The 14,316-nt window shown below is 43.8% G+C and overlaps 1 protein-coding gene across 4 annotated transcripts in view; it reads right to left on the reverse strand.

Moving 5' to 3' along the window:
* The window catches only part of IPCEF1 (interaction protein for cytohesin exchange factors 1), a 71,136-nt gene that overhangs the window by 50,349 nt on the left and 6,471 nt on the right, over window positions 1-14,316 (reverse strand). Inside the window, exon 1 of one of the 4 annotated variants that reach the window (XM_080998399.1) lies at window positions 4,091-4,173. The exons of 1 other annotated variant lie outside the window; for it this stretch is intronic. Coding sequence is in view for 1 of the 3 variants with exons in the window: in XM_080998397.1 (XP_080854523.1) it covers window positions 3,866-3,929 (64 nt within the window). In the remaining 2 variants the exon portion in view is untranslated. Of the gene's footprint in view, window positions 1-3,609; window positions 3,630-3,865; window positions 3,960-4,090; window positions 4,174-14,316 lie in introns of those variants that run through there. 2 more of the 4 variants (XM_080998397.1, XM_080998400.1) reach the window with 2 other exon arrangements.

The raw sequence follows: 14,316 nt of genomic DNA on the forward strand, positions 1-14,316 counted from the left end.
ACTACCCCCAAGTCACGAAGGAACAAAACAGAAGCAATAACATTGTACAGGAAGTAGCCAAAGAAGTCCTACTACTTTAAGAAACATCCACAAGAAGCTTCCTGTTCATTGCACAAGCGCAGTATCACAATGAAAAGCCGTTACGTGCTGCCCTGTGCACAAGGCAATATGGCATTTGCTTAAACCATCACAAGTGAATCCATTTCACCACCCCCTGCATGATCATCTATTGCAAGCAGACAAATATTTAGCCTACATTATTCGCTCACGGCAAACATCTGCTCTGAAAATCATCCTGGAATTTGTTTAGCATGCATTTAACTGGAGCTATGGGGGCCCAGGCACCCACAAATTTTCAATGAAGGAGCAGGGGGGGCCCCAAGTTCGAATTGGTGGTGCACGTATGTCGCACGGTGTGCTTGTGTCACATGCGCATGCTGCGAGGCATCTGCACAACACATAGCACAGGCATGCCACTGTGATGTTGCGCAGTCCAGGGCCCCCTCTGTCATGGGGGCAAGACAGTGTGCCTGCCAGCCTGGGGGTATCTCACTACTTTGAAGCAGTTGTTTCCAGGGGAGGGGATGAAAGAGCACAAAAGTGTTATAGAACAGACATCAAACTTAACATGACACTTGTCCTGGGCTGGTGATCCTGGTCTGCAGTTTTGTGCTCCCTTTTTCTCCAGACTCCTCTGTGCCTTATAGCCAGTAGAAAGTATTAGCAGCATGCAGCTGACTTACTGAATGAGGAGCCTTCTGTGCACTAACGCCCATTTACTTTGGGTGATTGGTCTATGCACAGTGCTCAGTTTATGAATGCCCTTTTTAAAACCTCTGTAGAGGTGACAAGCAGGTGTTCCTGCTGCTGCTGCTGCTGGATTGTTCTTTTTATCGGCCGATTGCTGATTAATAGTTCAGGATGGTTAGTTAATGTTTCCTCAGTGGGAGTTAATGGTTGGGATTTGGTCACCTGGACTCTCCTAAGCATTTTGCATGGTCAAGATAAGTGCCCTGGAGCCAGGAGAAAGTGACAGGTCTCCAGATAATGGCAGAATGGCATCAGGAAAAGCAGTAGGTAGCTGTTTGTTGTTGGTTTTTTTTTTAAGTAAGAGACTACAGAATTGAAAGTTCCACCCAGAAGGAACTGGCAATGCAGCCTGGTGTTTTCCAAAGATCTGCTATAAGAATAGGTAAAGGGTAAAGGGACCCCTGACCATTAGGTCCAGTCGTGACCGACTCTGGGGTTGTGGCACTCATCTCACTTTATTGGCCAAGGGAGCCGGCGTACAGCTTCCAGGTCATGTGGCCAGCATGACTAAGCCGCTTCTGGCGAACCAGAGCAGTGCACGGAAACGCCGTTTATCTTCCAGCTGGAGCGGTACCTATTTATCTACTTGCACTTTGACGTGCTTTCGAACTGCTAGGTTGGCAGGAGCAGGGACCGAGCGACGGGAGCTCACCCTGTCGCGGGGATTTGAACCACTGACCTTCTGATCAGCAAGTCCTAGGCTCTGTGGTTTAACTCACAGTGCCACCCGCATCCCAAGAATACTTGTTTCCTTTTTAGGTGGTCTCATCTAGTTTACAAATAACACTAAACCATGTTTTGCTTTGGCAAAGCTTAGTTTGTCAGAATGTCAGAAGCCAGACCAGCGGACTAACTATGGGGGGGGGGGTTCTGCAGTGGTGGAGGAACCCTCTCCAGCATCCAGGGTGGCACAGCCCATACGGACTGCGCATGTGCGGCATCCCGCACGTGCGCACTCCGTACAGAATGCCACACATGCGCAGTCCGTAGGGGCTACCACTCGCGCATGGCGGCTGTACAGGCTGCCGCTTGCATGGTGTCCATAAGGGCTGCCAAGCGCAAGCGGCATCCCTTATGGACTGTGCATGTGCGGCGACTGTGTGGGATGCTGCACATGCGCAGTCCGTACAGGATGCCACTTGCACGGCAACCGTTCAGGCTGCTACACGAGCAGCATCCCGTAAGGACAGTGTGCGAGAGCAGCAGCCCATATGGACGCCACGCGAGCGGCACCCATACGGACTGCGCATGCCCTCAGCCGCTCTACAGCTGGGGGGAAGCAGGGGCCATCTAGTCACCCCTCCCACAGTGGCACCTGGAGTGGCCTGCCCCCTCTGCCCCCCCTTCCTATGCCCCTGGATTTCTGGCAAAAAACACTAAGTGAAACCATGATCTGTTATTGGCTTATGAACTGTGGCTTGCTTTAACTATGGTTTGGCATTATGTCTAAACTCATTAGCCTTGCTTTACTATGGTTCTTTTGGAGACTTTGCCCCAGATACCTGCCAAGGCACACGGAAAGAGGAGATGAAAACCTAAACAAGCTTTGGTGGGGGTTGTTTGTTTGTCTGTAAGACAAGCCATGGCTTGTTGAATCAATTCTGGTTAAATAAACCATGGCTTAGTGATTTGGGCAAACACAGCCCTTGTCTGTATATTTGCAAATAAAACAAATATTGCAAAGGTACTATAGATTCCCTGTCTTTCATCCAAAGAAAATAAAATTCAGTGCCCCTGGGATTTCTCATTCCTCAACTGCAAGAGTGGCGAAGTTAAGTGGTCAGCCATTTGGAAATGTAATAAACCCACTTCTGCAAACATAGAATCTAGTTATCATTCAGCACTACTTCTAAAAGGAGACACTCAGATACACTTGTGCATTGAATGAACACACACAATTTTTTTTGCAACATGTGTTAACTTGCTCACCAGTGCTAGGGTTCCTGTTTTATCAACACAGCTGGGTTTTATCCCACAAACAGTCATTGTTACATGCGTAATTATCATAATCTGTTCTTTTCTGCATTTCCTTTCCTTCTGACTGCGTTGTTCACAATCCCCTGCCCCAAACCATGTATAGATAGCCTGCAAGTCAGGATAACACTGGATGAATCTGATGAAGTGGACTGCAGCCTACAAAAGCTTGTGCCAAATTTGCTACCCTTTAAGGTGCCATAAGGCCTTTAATTGCTTTTATTTTATTTTATTGCTGCAAGAGGCTAATACAGCTATTTCTCTGGTGGGGAAATGGATTAAGCTCTGTAAGGAGAGGCTGTGTACACATTGACAACTTAAAACACAGCTGGGTCATTCTTTTTCTCAAAAGCTAACTTGGGGAGAAATGCAGTATCAAAATGCAGCATTTGCTAAGAAGTGACATACAGTGGTACCTCAGGTTACATACGCTTCAGGTTACATACGCTTCAGGTTACATACTCCACTAACCCAGAAATATTACCTCGGGTTAAGTACTTTGCTTCAGGATGAGAACAGAAATCGTGCTCCAGCGGCACGGCAGCAGCAGGAGGTCTCATTAGCTAAAGTGGTGCTTCAGGTTAAGAACAGTTTCAGGTTAAGTATGGACCTCCGGAACGAATTAAGTACTTAACCTGAGGTACCACTGTATTAGATACAGGATATATAGGGATTATGCCTAACATGTGTACACTGTTTCCCAGTTTATAGATAACTGAACACAACAGGGACAATTTAATCAAGCACTGGCACTTTCTACCTTAATTTCAATATATGTGCTGTGATCCAGAATTATTCTTATTAGTTATTACATTTATACCCCACCTTTCTTCCAAGGAGCTCAAGGTCGGGCACATAGTTCTCCCCGTCCCCATTTCATCTTCACAACATCCCTGTGAGGAAGGTTAGGTGGAGAGTGAGTGATTGGCCCAATGAGCTTCATGGCTAAGTGCGGGTTTTAACCCTGCTGTCCCAGATCTTAGTCAAACATTCTAACCACTCCACACTTGCCTAGGAATAAGTCACACTGAAAATAATGGGACTTAATTCTGATCATATATGATTGCGCTGTAAATCTCACCTCTTTTTTTGTAAAACCTCGTTGATTTAAACTGCTTAATTTTGTCTCCTTCAATCAGTCGCATGCATTGTCTAACCAGAGGAAAAGAGGAAGTAGTACTGATCTTTGAAAAATAAAAGCAACATTATTGTGAATGCATCGTAACTCCTAGCCTACTATATAACACAGGAGGTAAATACCAGAACAGCATTTCATTGAAAATTTAGAGGAGCAAGTTGCACATACCCAGGAGTCAGGAATTCAAGAGACCCCCCTCTGGCGCTGCCACTTTCTCTACCTTCTCAGAGGAGACAGGAAACTCTTCTTACTCAAATTGGTTGCAATGAAAGATTACCCAAGAGGAAACTGGTGGAAAAGTCATGAGCAGGCAAACCAAAGAGAATAAGCTGGGTGGCATAACAATTTCCAGTCGAGACCAAACTGTTTTTGGAGTTGAAGAGAGGAGGCATAATAATTTTGCTCAGTCAAGATTAAGCAGAAGCAGTCAGGTTCCCTAATTCTTAACCTACGTAGCCAAGAAACATATTGAGCATGTGAATTGTGTTGTCATGTTCACTGTACAGGCTAACATAACTGTGGACACACAGGAAAAGCAGTTGTATTTGATGATGCAACCCAGAGCTATCTCTTTTAACTCCTCCTTTATCCCCTATGTCAGTGTACTTCAACCTGACCATTGGCGGAGGATGATGGGAGTTGTAGTCCATCAACATCTGGGGGTTCAAGGTTGAAGAACACTGATATTCTGCACCACTAAAATTAGGGCTGCTTTTTCAAGTTCACGTGAATATGGATTGGGACCTCTGCCCCACTCGCCATCAATTGGCAAGAACTTCTGTCTTGTCCAACATCTTACATTGCATCTCTTGCACTCTTCTCCTTCTCCACACCGTCCAGCTATTGCATGTACTTATAAGCTTCCTGTCACCTGTCAATATCATCCACACATGACATCCAACTATCATGATAGGTGTCACAACCGGAAAGCAAACTACGGTAAGCTGGTGTGTGGTTCGCACAGCACTTTGCAGGGCACCCTGCCACCTGTAAGCAAACTTTTTTTAAAAAAAGTTAAAGAAGCAGGAAACTGAGGGAATGGCACAAAAGACACAGAGACCCTGAGCCACACTCCACATTTAAACAGAGCCAGTCTCTCTCACACAAAAGTCAGTGGAGAGCTGACTGGTTGCTTTTCTTAAGTCACTGACTCCACTGTAATACATATAGAAGAGAAACCACTAAAGCAGCCAAGGTCAGCCTCCTCAATTTCCCACTGCTTTTCAATGATAGTTATTTCCATAGAGACAAGTTTTATGTTTCTTCTTTTTTTAAAAAAAAACAACCAGCAACACTTAACTCCTCTGCTTTATTCCACTCTTTCAGCACCTGCTAAAAACATTCTCGTTCAGACAAGCCTACCCAGATGCTTAGAAAGTTGAGGTAATTTTAATCAGTTTTAGTATTTTGAGTTCTTTATGTTTGTGATTTCCCCCCCTTGGTTTTCTTGTTTTTCTAATGTTATCTTTTTGCAAGTCACTTTGCGGGGGGTTTTATACAATCAGACGGTGTATAAATTTTACAAAAATAAATAAATAAAAGTGTTTGAGTGCAGCAATCTAAGTGGTTACCATGAGGAAAGATTGCATCATTTGGTACTTTTTGATTTTTTAAAAAAGGGGGGAGTAAGAGGCGACATGATAGAAGTTCATAAAATTATGCATGAAATGAAGAGAGAGAAGTTTTGCCCTTCTCTCATAACACTGGTGCCAAAATGTCTTGGGCCAGCCCTGATGGCAACACACATAGGTAGCCCTCAGTCAGTCAGGTTTGTGATCCCAATTATCCTGAAAGTGCAATAAGAAAAGGATGTTGATGTTGAGATTTCATTCCTCCATTGCTGGATGTGTGATTGTTTTCATCACATGTCTGTGTTGACATTCCATACTATTGGAGTCATGAGAACGGAAGTTCAGTTACACTGTTCCGTTATGTTATACTATTGCTTTTAGTCTGTTCTCTCTCAGAGAAGAAGAAAGAGGAGCCATGTTTCCTTTGTTCTGTAACACTTGTAGCTTAGATTCCACACCTCAAATGCCTAGCTTCTGCTTGGACTCTGCTACAGTACAGTGGTACCTCGGGTTACATATGCTTCAGGTTACATACGCTTCAGGTTACAGACTCCGCTAACCCAGAAATAGTACCTCGGGTTAAGAACTTTGCTTCAGGATGAGAACAGAACTCTTGCTCCGGCGGCGCAGCGGAACAGGAGGCCCCATTAGCTAAAGTGGTGCTTCAGGTTAAGAACAGTTTCAGGTTAAGAACGGACCTCTGGAACGAATTAAGTACTTAACCCGAGGTACCACTGTATTGTGTGCATATATCTTCGGATGTGTGTTGCAGAAGCGCATCGGGAAAGAAGAGTGTGGAATCATCCCGAGGGTCGCTTGTGGGGGAGAACGCATCTGCCTGGTGTTCTCTAGTTGGTGCAAGATGCCCAGCGCGGTTTAGCGTACCAGCAGTTGGGAGGGGGCACCAGAGTATAAACAGGGCATTTGTTCAGCTGTTTCCTAAGGTCAAATGGCACAACTCTATCTTATCCATGACAAGGGAGAAAGAGCTTCACTTCTACGCACCAATACTTCGTCACTGGCAATTGCTTATAGCCCTAAGCAGCTACAATATAAGTCTACCCAATTCAACTCTAGTGTGATACCCACACAAAGTGAACTTGGCGGATGACTCACCAGGGCCCATTGCTCTCAGTAGATCCTCTGTGTGTAATGATTCAGACAGAGCTAGCAGCTCACCCACTCCCCCTGGCCTGGGTCCCCTGTCAAACCCCTCAACACCAGTCACCCCCACCTACAGCTGTGCTGCAAATAGAAGCCATCCACCCACCAGCCTAAAAAGTTGTTTCCTCTATGCAAGGCAGGATTAGCACTCCTCCTCAACCCTCAGGCAGTTTATCTTCAGATTCATTTTTCCCCAGCATGAGATAAAGTCTGAAACAGATGTGACATAGGCTCCTGAATTTTTTTACTTAATTTAAAGCATCCACAGATATGGGAGGGTTTTGTTCTAAATTCATTGGAGGAAGAGCACTGGTGTGTTGTTTAACCCAATCTCCTGTGCCATTTTCCTGATCTAAATTACATCCCAAGCTGCTATTAGCCCTCTTTGGGGGGAAACAGGAGTACCTGTATCATAGAGGCGGGCAGCCGTCAATGTTATGGGAAATGTTCTAGTGAGTTTGGCAGGGAAACGGGTGGCACTGTGGTCTAAACCACTGAGCCTCTTGGGCTTGCCAATTGGAAGGTCGGCGGTTCAGTTCCCACAATGGGGTGAGCTCCCTTTACTCTGTCCCAGCTCCTGCCAACCTAGCAACTTGAAAGCACGCCAGTGCAAGTAGATAAATAGGTACCACTGCAGCGGTAAGGTAAATTGTGTTTCCGTGTGCTCTGGTTTCCGTCACAGTGTTCTGTTACACCAGAAGTGGTTTAGTCATGCTGGCCACATGACCCGGAAAGCTGTCTGTGGACAGACAGCTTGAAAGCGAGATGAGCGCCGCAAACCCACAGTTGCCTTTGACTGGATGTAACCATCCAGGGGTCCTTTACCTTTTTTACCTTACTAGAACCACCGAAGGGATGCGGGTGGTGCTGTGGTCTAAACCACTGAGCCTCTTGGGCTTGCCGATCAGAAGGTCAGTGGTTCGAATCCCTGTGATGGAGTGAGCTCCCATTGCTCCGTCCCAGCTCCTGCCAACCTAGCACTTTGAAAGCACGCGAAAAAGTGCAAGTTGATAAATAGGTACCGCTCTGGCGGGAAGGTAAATGGCGTTTCTGTGCGCTGCTCTGGTTTCAGTGTTCCATTGAGCCAGAAGCGGCTTAGTCATGCTGGCCACATGACCTGGAAAAACTGTCTGTGGACAAACGCCAGCTCCCTCAGCCTGTAAAGCAAGATGAGTGCTGCAGCCCCAGAGTTGTCTGCTACTGGACTTAACTGTCAGGGGTCCTTTAGAACCACCCAACAAAGTCAAGTGGAAAAACTCAAGACCAGGGGTAGGCAACCTAAGGCCGAATCGCCTTCTCAATCCGGCCCACGGGTGGTCTGGGAATCAGTGTGTTTTTACATGAGTAGAATGTGTGCTTTTATTTAAAATGCATCTCTGGGTTATTTGTGGGGCATAGGAATTCGTTCATATTTTTTTTCCAAAATATAGTCCGGCCCACCACAAGGTCTGAGAGACGGTGGACCGGCCCACAGCTGAAAAAGGTTGCTGCCCCCTTCTCAAGACAGACATTTAGAATTAAGGGCCAGGAATCCTATCAACCCATGAATTTGTTTTCAGTATGAGTAAAGAGTTTTCTGCCATTTCAAAAAAGTTTCCTACTTTTCTCCCAAGACTCCTCCTTTAGAGTAGCCAATTTAAAAAGAACTTACAGATCAACCAAACAGATTTTTATCTACCTTCTTCCCACCTGCCACTGCATAATGCAGGCATAAACTTTTTTCCTCAGATCAGCTATTTTATTGTCAGCTTTTCTTATCCAACTAATTCTAGCTGTGATGTGTTCGTTTTCCAAAAAAACTTTGCCAGCAAGCAACATGGCAACATGCTTCAAAGAATATTCTTCATAACTCTTAACCACACCTTAATCAGTGTTAGCACATCTTCTCTGAAATTCTAAAGCAATGGGTCCCAAACTCCCCCCACCTCCCACCCCTTGAAAATTGCTGAGGCTCTTGGCAGACCACTTACATTATTTTTCTACCTGTTGTAACAATTGTTCTAGGCTGTGCAAGGAGTTATATGGTTTTTAATCATATTTTTAGACACACAACAAACCACCTAAATTAAGCGCATGGACCACAGTTTGGGAACCCATGCTCAAAAGCAAAGAATGCAAGGTTTGCCTAATTAGAAATATTCATTCCAATTCAAGGACTTGCAATATTGCAGCTATCTCTGTAGCTATATATAAAATTATATAAGTCAGAAATAAAAGGCCAACTCTGTCCTTTATTTTGTAATTTTTAGTCTGGAAGATCTTGCACAACACTAATGCTCACTGGATGATTAAGCAAGCAATTTTTTTAAAGTCATTAATTAGATTTTATTATAGACAGACAGACAGATTAGTTTTCAATAACTGCACTGGTGCATCTGTTCAGGAGCTACTCTTAGTGCTATTTTCTCTTGCTAGTTTCCACATGGTGGCAGTATCTATTTCTTTACTTTTGCTATTTCATTAAATTTCATGGTTGGTTAGGATAATTAACAATAGATGTACCACTGGAGTTGAAAAAGCAGCCACATATCCACAGTGTAATGCCAAACATTTGAATCACTCGTTTCCTGAAATGTTTGTTTAACATCATAGCATTAGTATATGTAGTTGAATTTTTTTTGCACAGAGAAAACAGTGAACACAGTCCTACTGATTTGAAGGGGAAATATTTAGACCTCAATTCTGTATGTACCATTGAGCTCAATGGGGCTTACTGCTGAGTAAGTCTATCTGCTCAGAATTAAACCTCATTAGGTTCGAGGGAACTTATTCCCAGGCAAGGGTGTAAAGGATTGCAATTTAGGGCATTTGTGTTTCTACCCCTATATCTCAAGGGAAGGGTTTGCAGAAGGCCTACAATTTTGTTGTCAAAGACATCTCTATGATAAGAGTTTTATAGTGATTATTAATGGTTGGAAGGAAAATGTAGGTAGTTTATAGACCTTAAAAGCCCCCAGCAAGCCACAAATTCATCATTCCTTTTGACTGAATGTGGAGGTGGACTTAAATGAAAGTATTTTCCATTTTCATAAAGAAATACAACTCATAGTACTTGCATTATAAAGACCCAACATCAAAGCTCTGATTACACACAATACATGTATGCTATAGTACAAACTTTATTCATTTTCAATCCATGAGGTGTTTAACCATTAACTACCATCTAGGCTGCAAAGTCCTTAACCGCAAAGGCACATGTCTTTTTTTATATATACCTAATAATATTATGGCTGGAGGAGAGCATGGTTTGCAATTAGGGTGTGGTTTGTTTTTGTTTTTAATTATATGGGAGCCCCAGGATCCGTTCACCTGTGCCTGCAAAGAGTGAGGTTGTGGGAGCCTGTTATTCTCAGGCAAAGCTAAAGGCATGAAGTTATTTTTCTTTTTCTTTTAAGCATTATCACACCACCACCAGCAGTAACACACCACCTTCCCCTCTTTGCTGAGCTCCTTGCTTTGGAGGAGCAGCCTGATACACAGAAAGCAAGCAAGTAAAGTCATATGTTCAGGGTAACTCCTGCTCTGTAATCCCAGGTGTATGCATACCACTGCAAGTGTCCTGGAAAAACTGGGGCATCCCATTTTTTATCATAAGAGAACAGTGACCATTAGGGCTGCCGTGATCTTGTGCAATTTCGTGGCATGATTTCCCCCCAAAAAAGTGTTTTTGGGGGCCCGTGATCTCGTGTGGTGCCTCAAAACTCTCATTTTCGGATGCCATTCCCCCAAAAAGCGCTTTGAGGGGTTTGAGGTGCAAAAATGCATGAGATCACAGCAACCATTTTCCTGCAATGACAAAAAAGATGGAATCCTGAATTTTGGCTTTAAAGTTTTGGGAGGGTACATGTATAGAGATACATACATATGGCAATACATGTGTGAAGGAAACGTGTTTTGAAGGTGCTCAAAGAATCTCTGAAGGCTCTTGTCCTTACTTTGTTCCTGGAAAGTCACTTCTGACCCATAACAGCTCAGTTGGTAGAACGCGAGATGCTTAATCTCAGGGTCGTGGGTTCGAACCCCAGGTGGGACATAAATTCCTGCATTGCAGGACCTTAATAATGATAATAATAATAATTTATTATTTATACCCCGCCCATCTGGCTGGGTTTCCCCAGCCACTCTGGACAGCTTCCAACAAAATATTAAAAATACAATAAAACATCGGACATGAAAAACTTCCCTAAACAGGGCTGCCTTCAGATGTCTTCTAAAAGTCAGGCAGTTGTCTATTTCCCTGACATCTGATGGGAGGGCGCTCCACAGGGCGGGCACCACAACCAAGATGGTGCTCTGCCTGGTTCCCTGTAACTTCACTTCTCACAGTTACTAGCTTGGACTAGATGATCCTCATGCTCCCTTCCAACTTTGCAGTTCTATGATTCCGTGATTCTGTGATTCTAGGGGTGACCTGGCAAGCCCAGACTCAAAACAATTTCCTGCTTAGACCAAGGTAACTGCTATCTACATCAGGTACGGGGAACATGACCCTCCAGATGTCACTTAACTACAGCTCCCATCATCCCTGCCCATTGTCCACGTCTGCTAGAGCTGGTAAAAGTTGTAGTTTAGCAACATCTGAAGGGCCAATGGTTCCCACTCCCAAACTACAAGAATAAACTCAGAGTTGTTTTGCTTTACAGTGAGTCTATTTAGCTGAGGTAATCATGTTATCAGTGTAATGTCCATGAGGCAAACATCAAAGTACTGCAAGATTTTTCAAGATCCCACTAGTTTTAACTGGCTCTTAAATGCTACACAGTTTAATTTAAGTTTCACATTTAATAGCCCTGCCCTACACAGTGCAAAGAAAATAGGTTACTAAATCTCTGGAGAATAATCACACATATACTGCTAATAACACTTAGCAAGTTACATGTTAATAGTAAAACATATGCTGTGTTTAAAAATAATTTTTAAAATCAGCATCTATACCACAAACATGTCATTCCCAAAGTACTGCGGAAGGAATTATTCCATAAGAATGCTAGGGGTTGCTAACATAAAACCAGAAGTTAGAACCTTTTATTAGCTGTGAGGGCATAACAACTAATAGATATGGCACAATTCTAAGCACGTTTAATCAGAAGTCAGTGCCACTCTGTTCAATAGGATTTACTTTCAGATACGTGTGCATAAAGAAGGCTGATCCATAAAGAAGGCTGATCGCCGAAGAATTGATGCTTTTGAATTATGGTGCTGGAGGAGACTCTTGAGAGTCCCATGGACTGCAAGAAGAACAAACCTATCCATTCTTAAGGAAATCAGCCCTGGGTGCTCACTGGAAGGACACATCCTGAAGCTGAGGCTCCAATACTTTGGCCACCTCATGAGAAGAGAAGACTCCCTGGAAAAGACCCTGATGTTGGGAAAGATGGAGGGCACAAGGAGAAGGGGACAACAGAGGACGAAATGGTTGGACAGTGTTCTCGAAGCTACCAGCATGAGTTTGACCAAACTGTGGGAGGCAGTGGAAGACAGGAGTGCCTGGCGTGCTCTGGTCCATGGGGTCATGAAGAGTCGGACACAACTAAACAACTAAACAACAACAACAAACGTGTGCATAGGATTTCAGCCTAAGAGCATTAATTCCTTAAAATCGTCATGGTTCCACACAGGTAACTATTTCAATTCCATGTTCATTATTGCCATCTCTGATGACAGAACAATAAAGTTATTTTTATGCTTATTTATAGAACCAGCAAGGAAAGCATACCACTGATTCTGTTTCTTTGGCCCTCGTGGCATTTGTTTGCCACTCAGTTCTATGCAATATGCATGCAGATGACATTCAGTTTTAAGTGTTGTTTAAGTGTTGCTCGGTCCCAGCGCCTGCCAACCTAGCAGTTCAAAAGCACCCCCGGGTGCAAGTAGCTAAATAGGGACCGCTTACTAGCGGGAAGGTAAACGGCGTTTCCGTGTGCTGCGCTGGCTCGCCAGATGCAGCTTGTCATGCTGGCCATGTGACCCGGAAGTGTCTGCGGACAGCGCTGGCCCCCGGCCTTTTAAGTGAGATGGGCGCATAACCCTAGAGTCGGACACGACTGGCCCGTACGGGCAGGGGTACCTTTACCTTTAAGTCACAGGCTGTTGAACTTCTGGATCAATGTCTGGAGGGGTAATGGATAAGATGTGAGCTGAATTCAGGCAAGGTCAGTCAAACTACTGATCCAGCAATACAATCTAGCTTGGATGTTGGATGGGGTAACACCTCCCTTTAAAATGCAGATTTTTAGTCCTGGGGTGCTTCTGGACCCAATACTACCCGGGTGATAGTGAAAGACAGATGTGCCTTTGCCCATCTTAGGCTGGTGCCTCCAGTTTGTCATTCCTAGACACTATAGATCAGGTCACTGTAACACATGCCTAACATACATCATGTCTGGACTACTGCAGTGTGATCTATGTGGGACTGCCTTTCAAAAGTATCCAGAAACTTCACTTGGTAAGATTGTTAACTAGAGCTGCTAACTGGGAATATTCAACTCCTGTATTGAAAATTACCTGGCTGCAGCATCTAAACCAGCTGAGGTTTCAGAACTTTGAACTGAGTTGAGAAACAAATCTGGAGGAATGTGATTTGTTTAGGAGCCCAAATCAAAGTTCTGGTGCTAACCTTTCAAGCCTTTTAGTCTGGGGCCAGGATATCTGAAGGGCCTTCTTCTGTACAAACATGCCTGCTTGCCTCTCATTTGTCCCATTGACCCTGATGGTATGCTTTCTTAGGATCAGGGGGCATTTTTGGAAAGCGCGTTCTCCCTCATGGAGAGCACGTGTTGCGGTGGGGGGTGACGAGACACCTCATTGTTGCTAGGCAAAAGGTTTGGCCATCTTTTAAGCAGGAGCGGGCTGTTACTGGGGAAAGTTATATGTTGCCATTTAGTGATTGACAGCCCTATTTGTTAAATACATTGCACACAGCAACAAACTTCCTCTTTTCGCTGCGTGCTTCGGATCACTCGCCCTCCCTTCCCTAATGTTAGGCTGTTTGCTTGACCTTGCTATGCCTGTCATGGGGTCGTCTGCTTTGGAGCAGGGGCCCAGTAGGAATTTTGTCCATTTGGCTGATTAGTGTGTACCACCTGGTTTTTTGCCTACTGCATAGCAAATCGTCACAACTTGTAAGGTTGCGGTTAGGCATTGGTTTGGGAATTGGTTTTTATTTTATTTTATTTTTTATAAGATATTTATTAAAATTTCAGAAATAAAGAAAGAAGTTACAATAGTAATAATAAGAAAAAGAAAAAAAAGAAAAAAAAGAGAATAAAAAAAAGAAAAAAGAGAGTACAAAATACAAAAAAGTAAAAACAATTAAAAACAAATCAATCTTTCCATATCTTGTCTTTCATTCACTTGTTTCCCTGACCTCCTCACACCTCCCCTTTTTTGTATTCCAGTTCAGTAAGTTAATTCAGCAAATCCTTTCCCTCTTTGTTTTTATCTTAATCCTTTGTCTTAATATGTAATAACTGTAGATTCTCATCTGTTAACAGTCCTTTTTTACATACTCCTTATAACATTGCCGCTAAAAACCCCTTAGCTTCATTCCAACATCATTCTAACATTCATTAATTTTACAGTATTTCTGTAAATAGTCTTTAAATTTCTTCCAATCTTCTTCCACCAACTCTTCTCCCTGGTCTTGGATTCTGCCAGTCA

The sequence above is a fragment of the Podarcis pityusensis genome, assembly GCF_964106645.2.
Source record: "Podarcis pityusensis genome assembly, chromosome: 3".
Classification (NCBI taxonomy): domain Eukaryota; kingdom Metazoa; phylum Chordata; class Lepidosauria; order Squamata; family Lacertidae; genus Podarcis; species Podarcis pityusensis.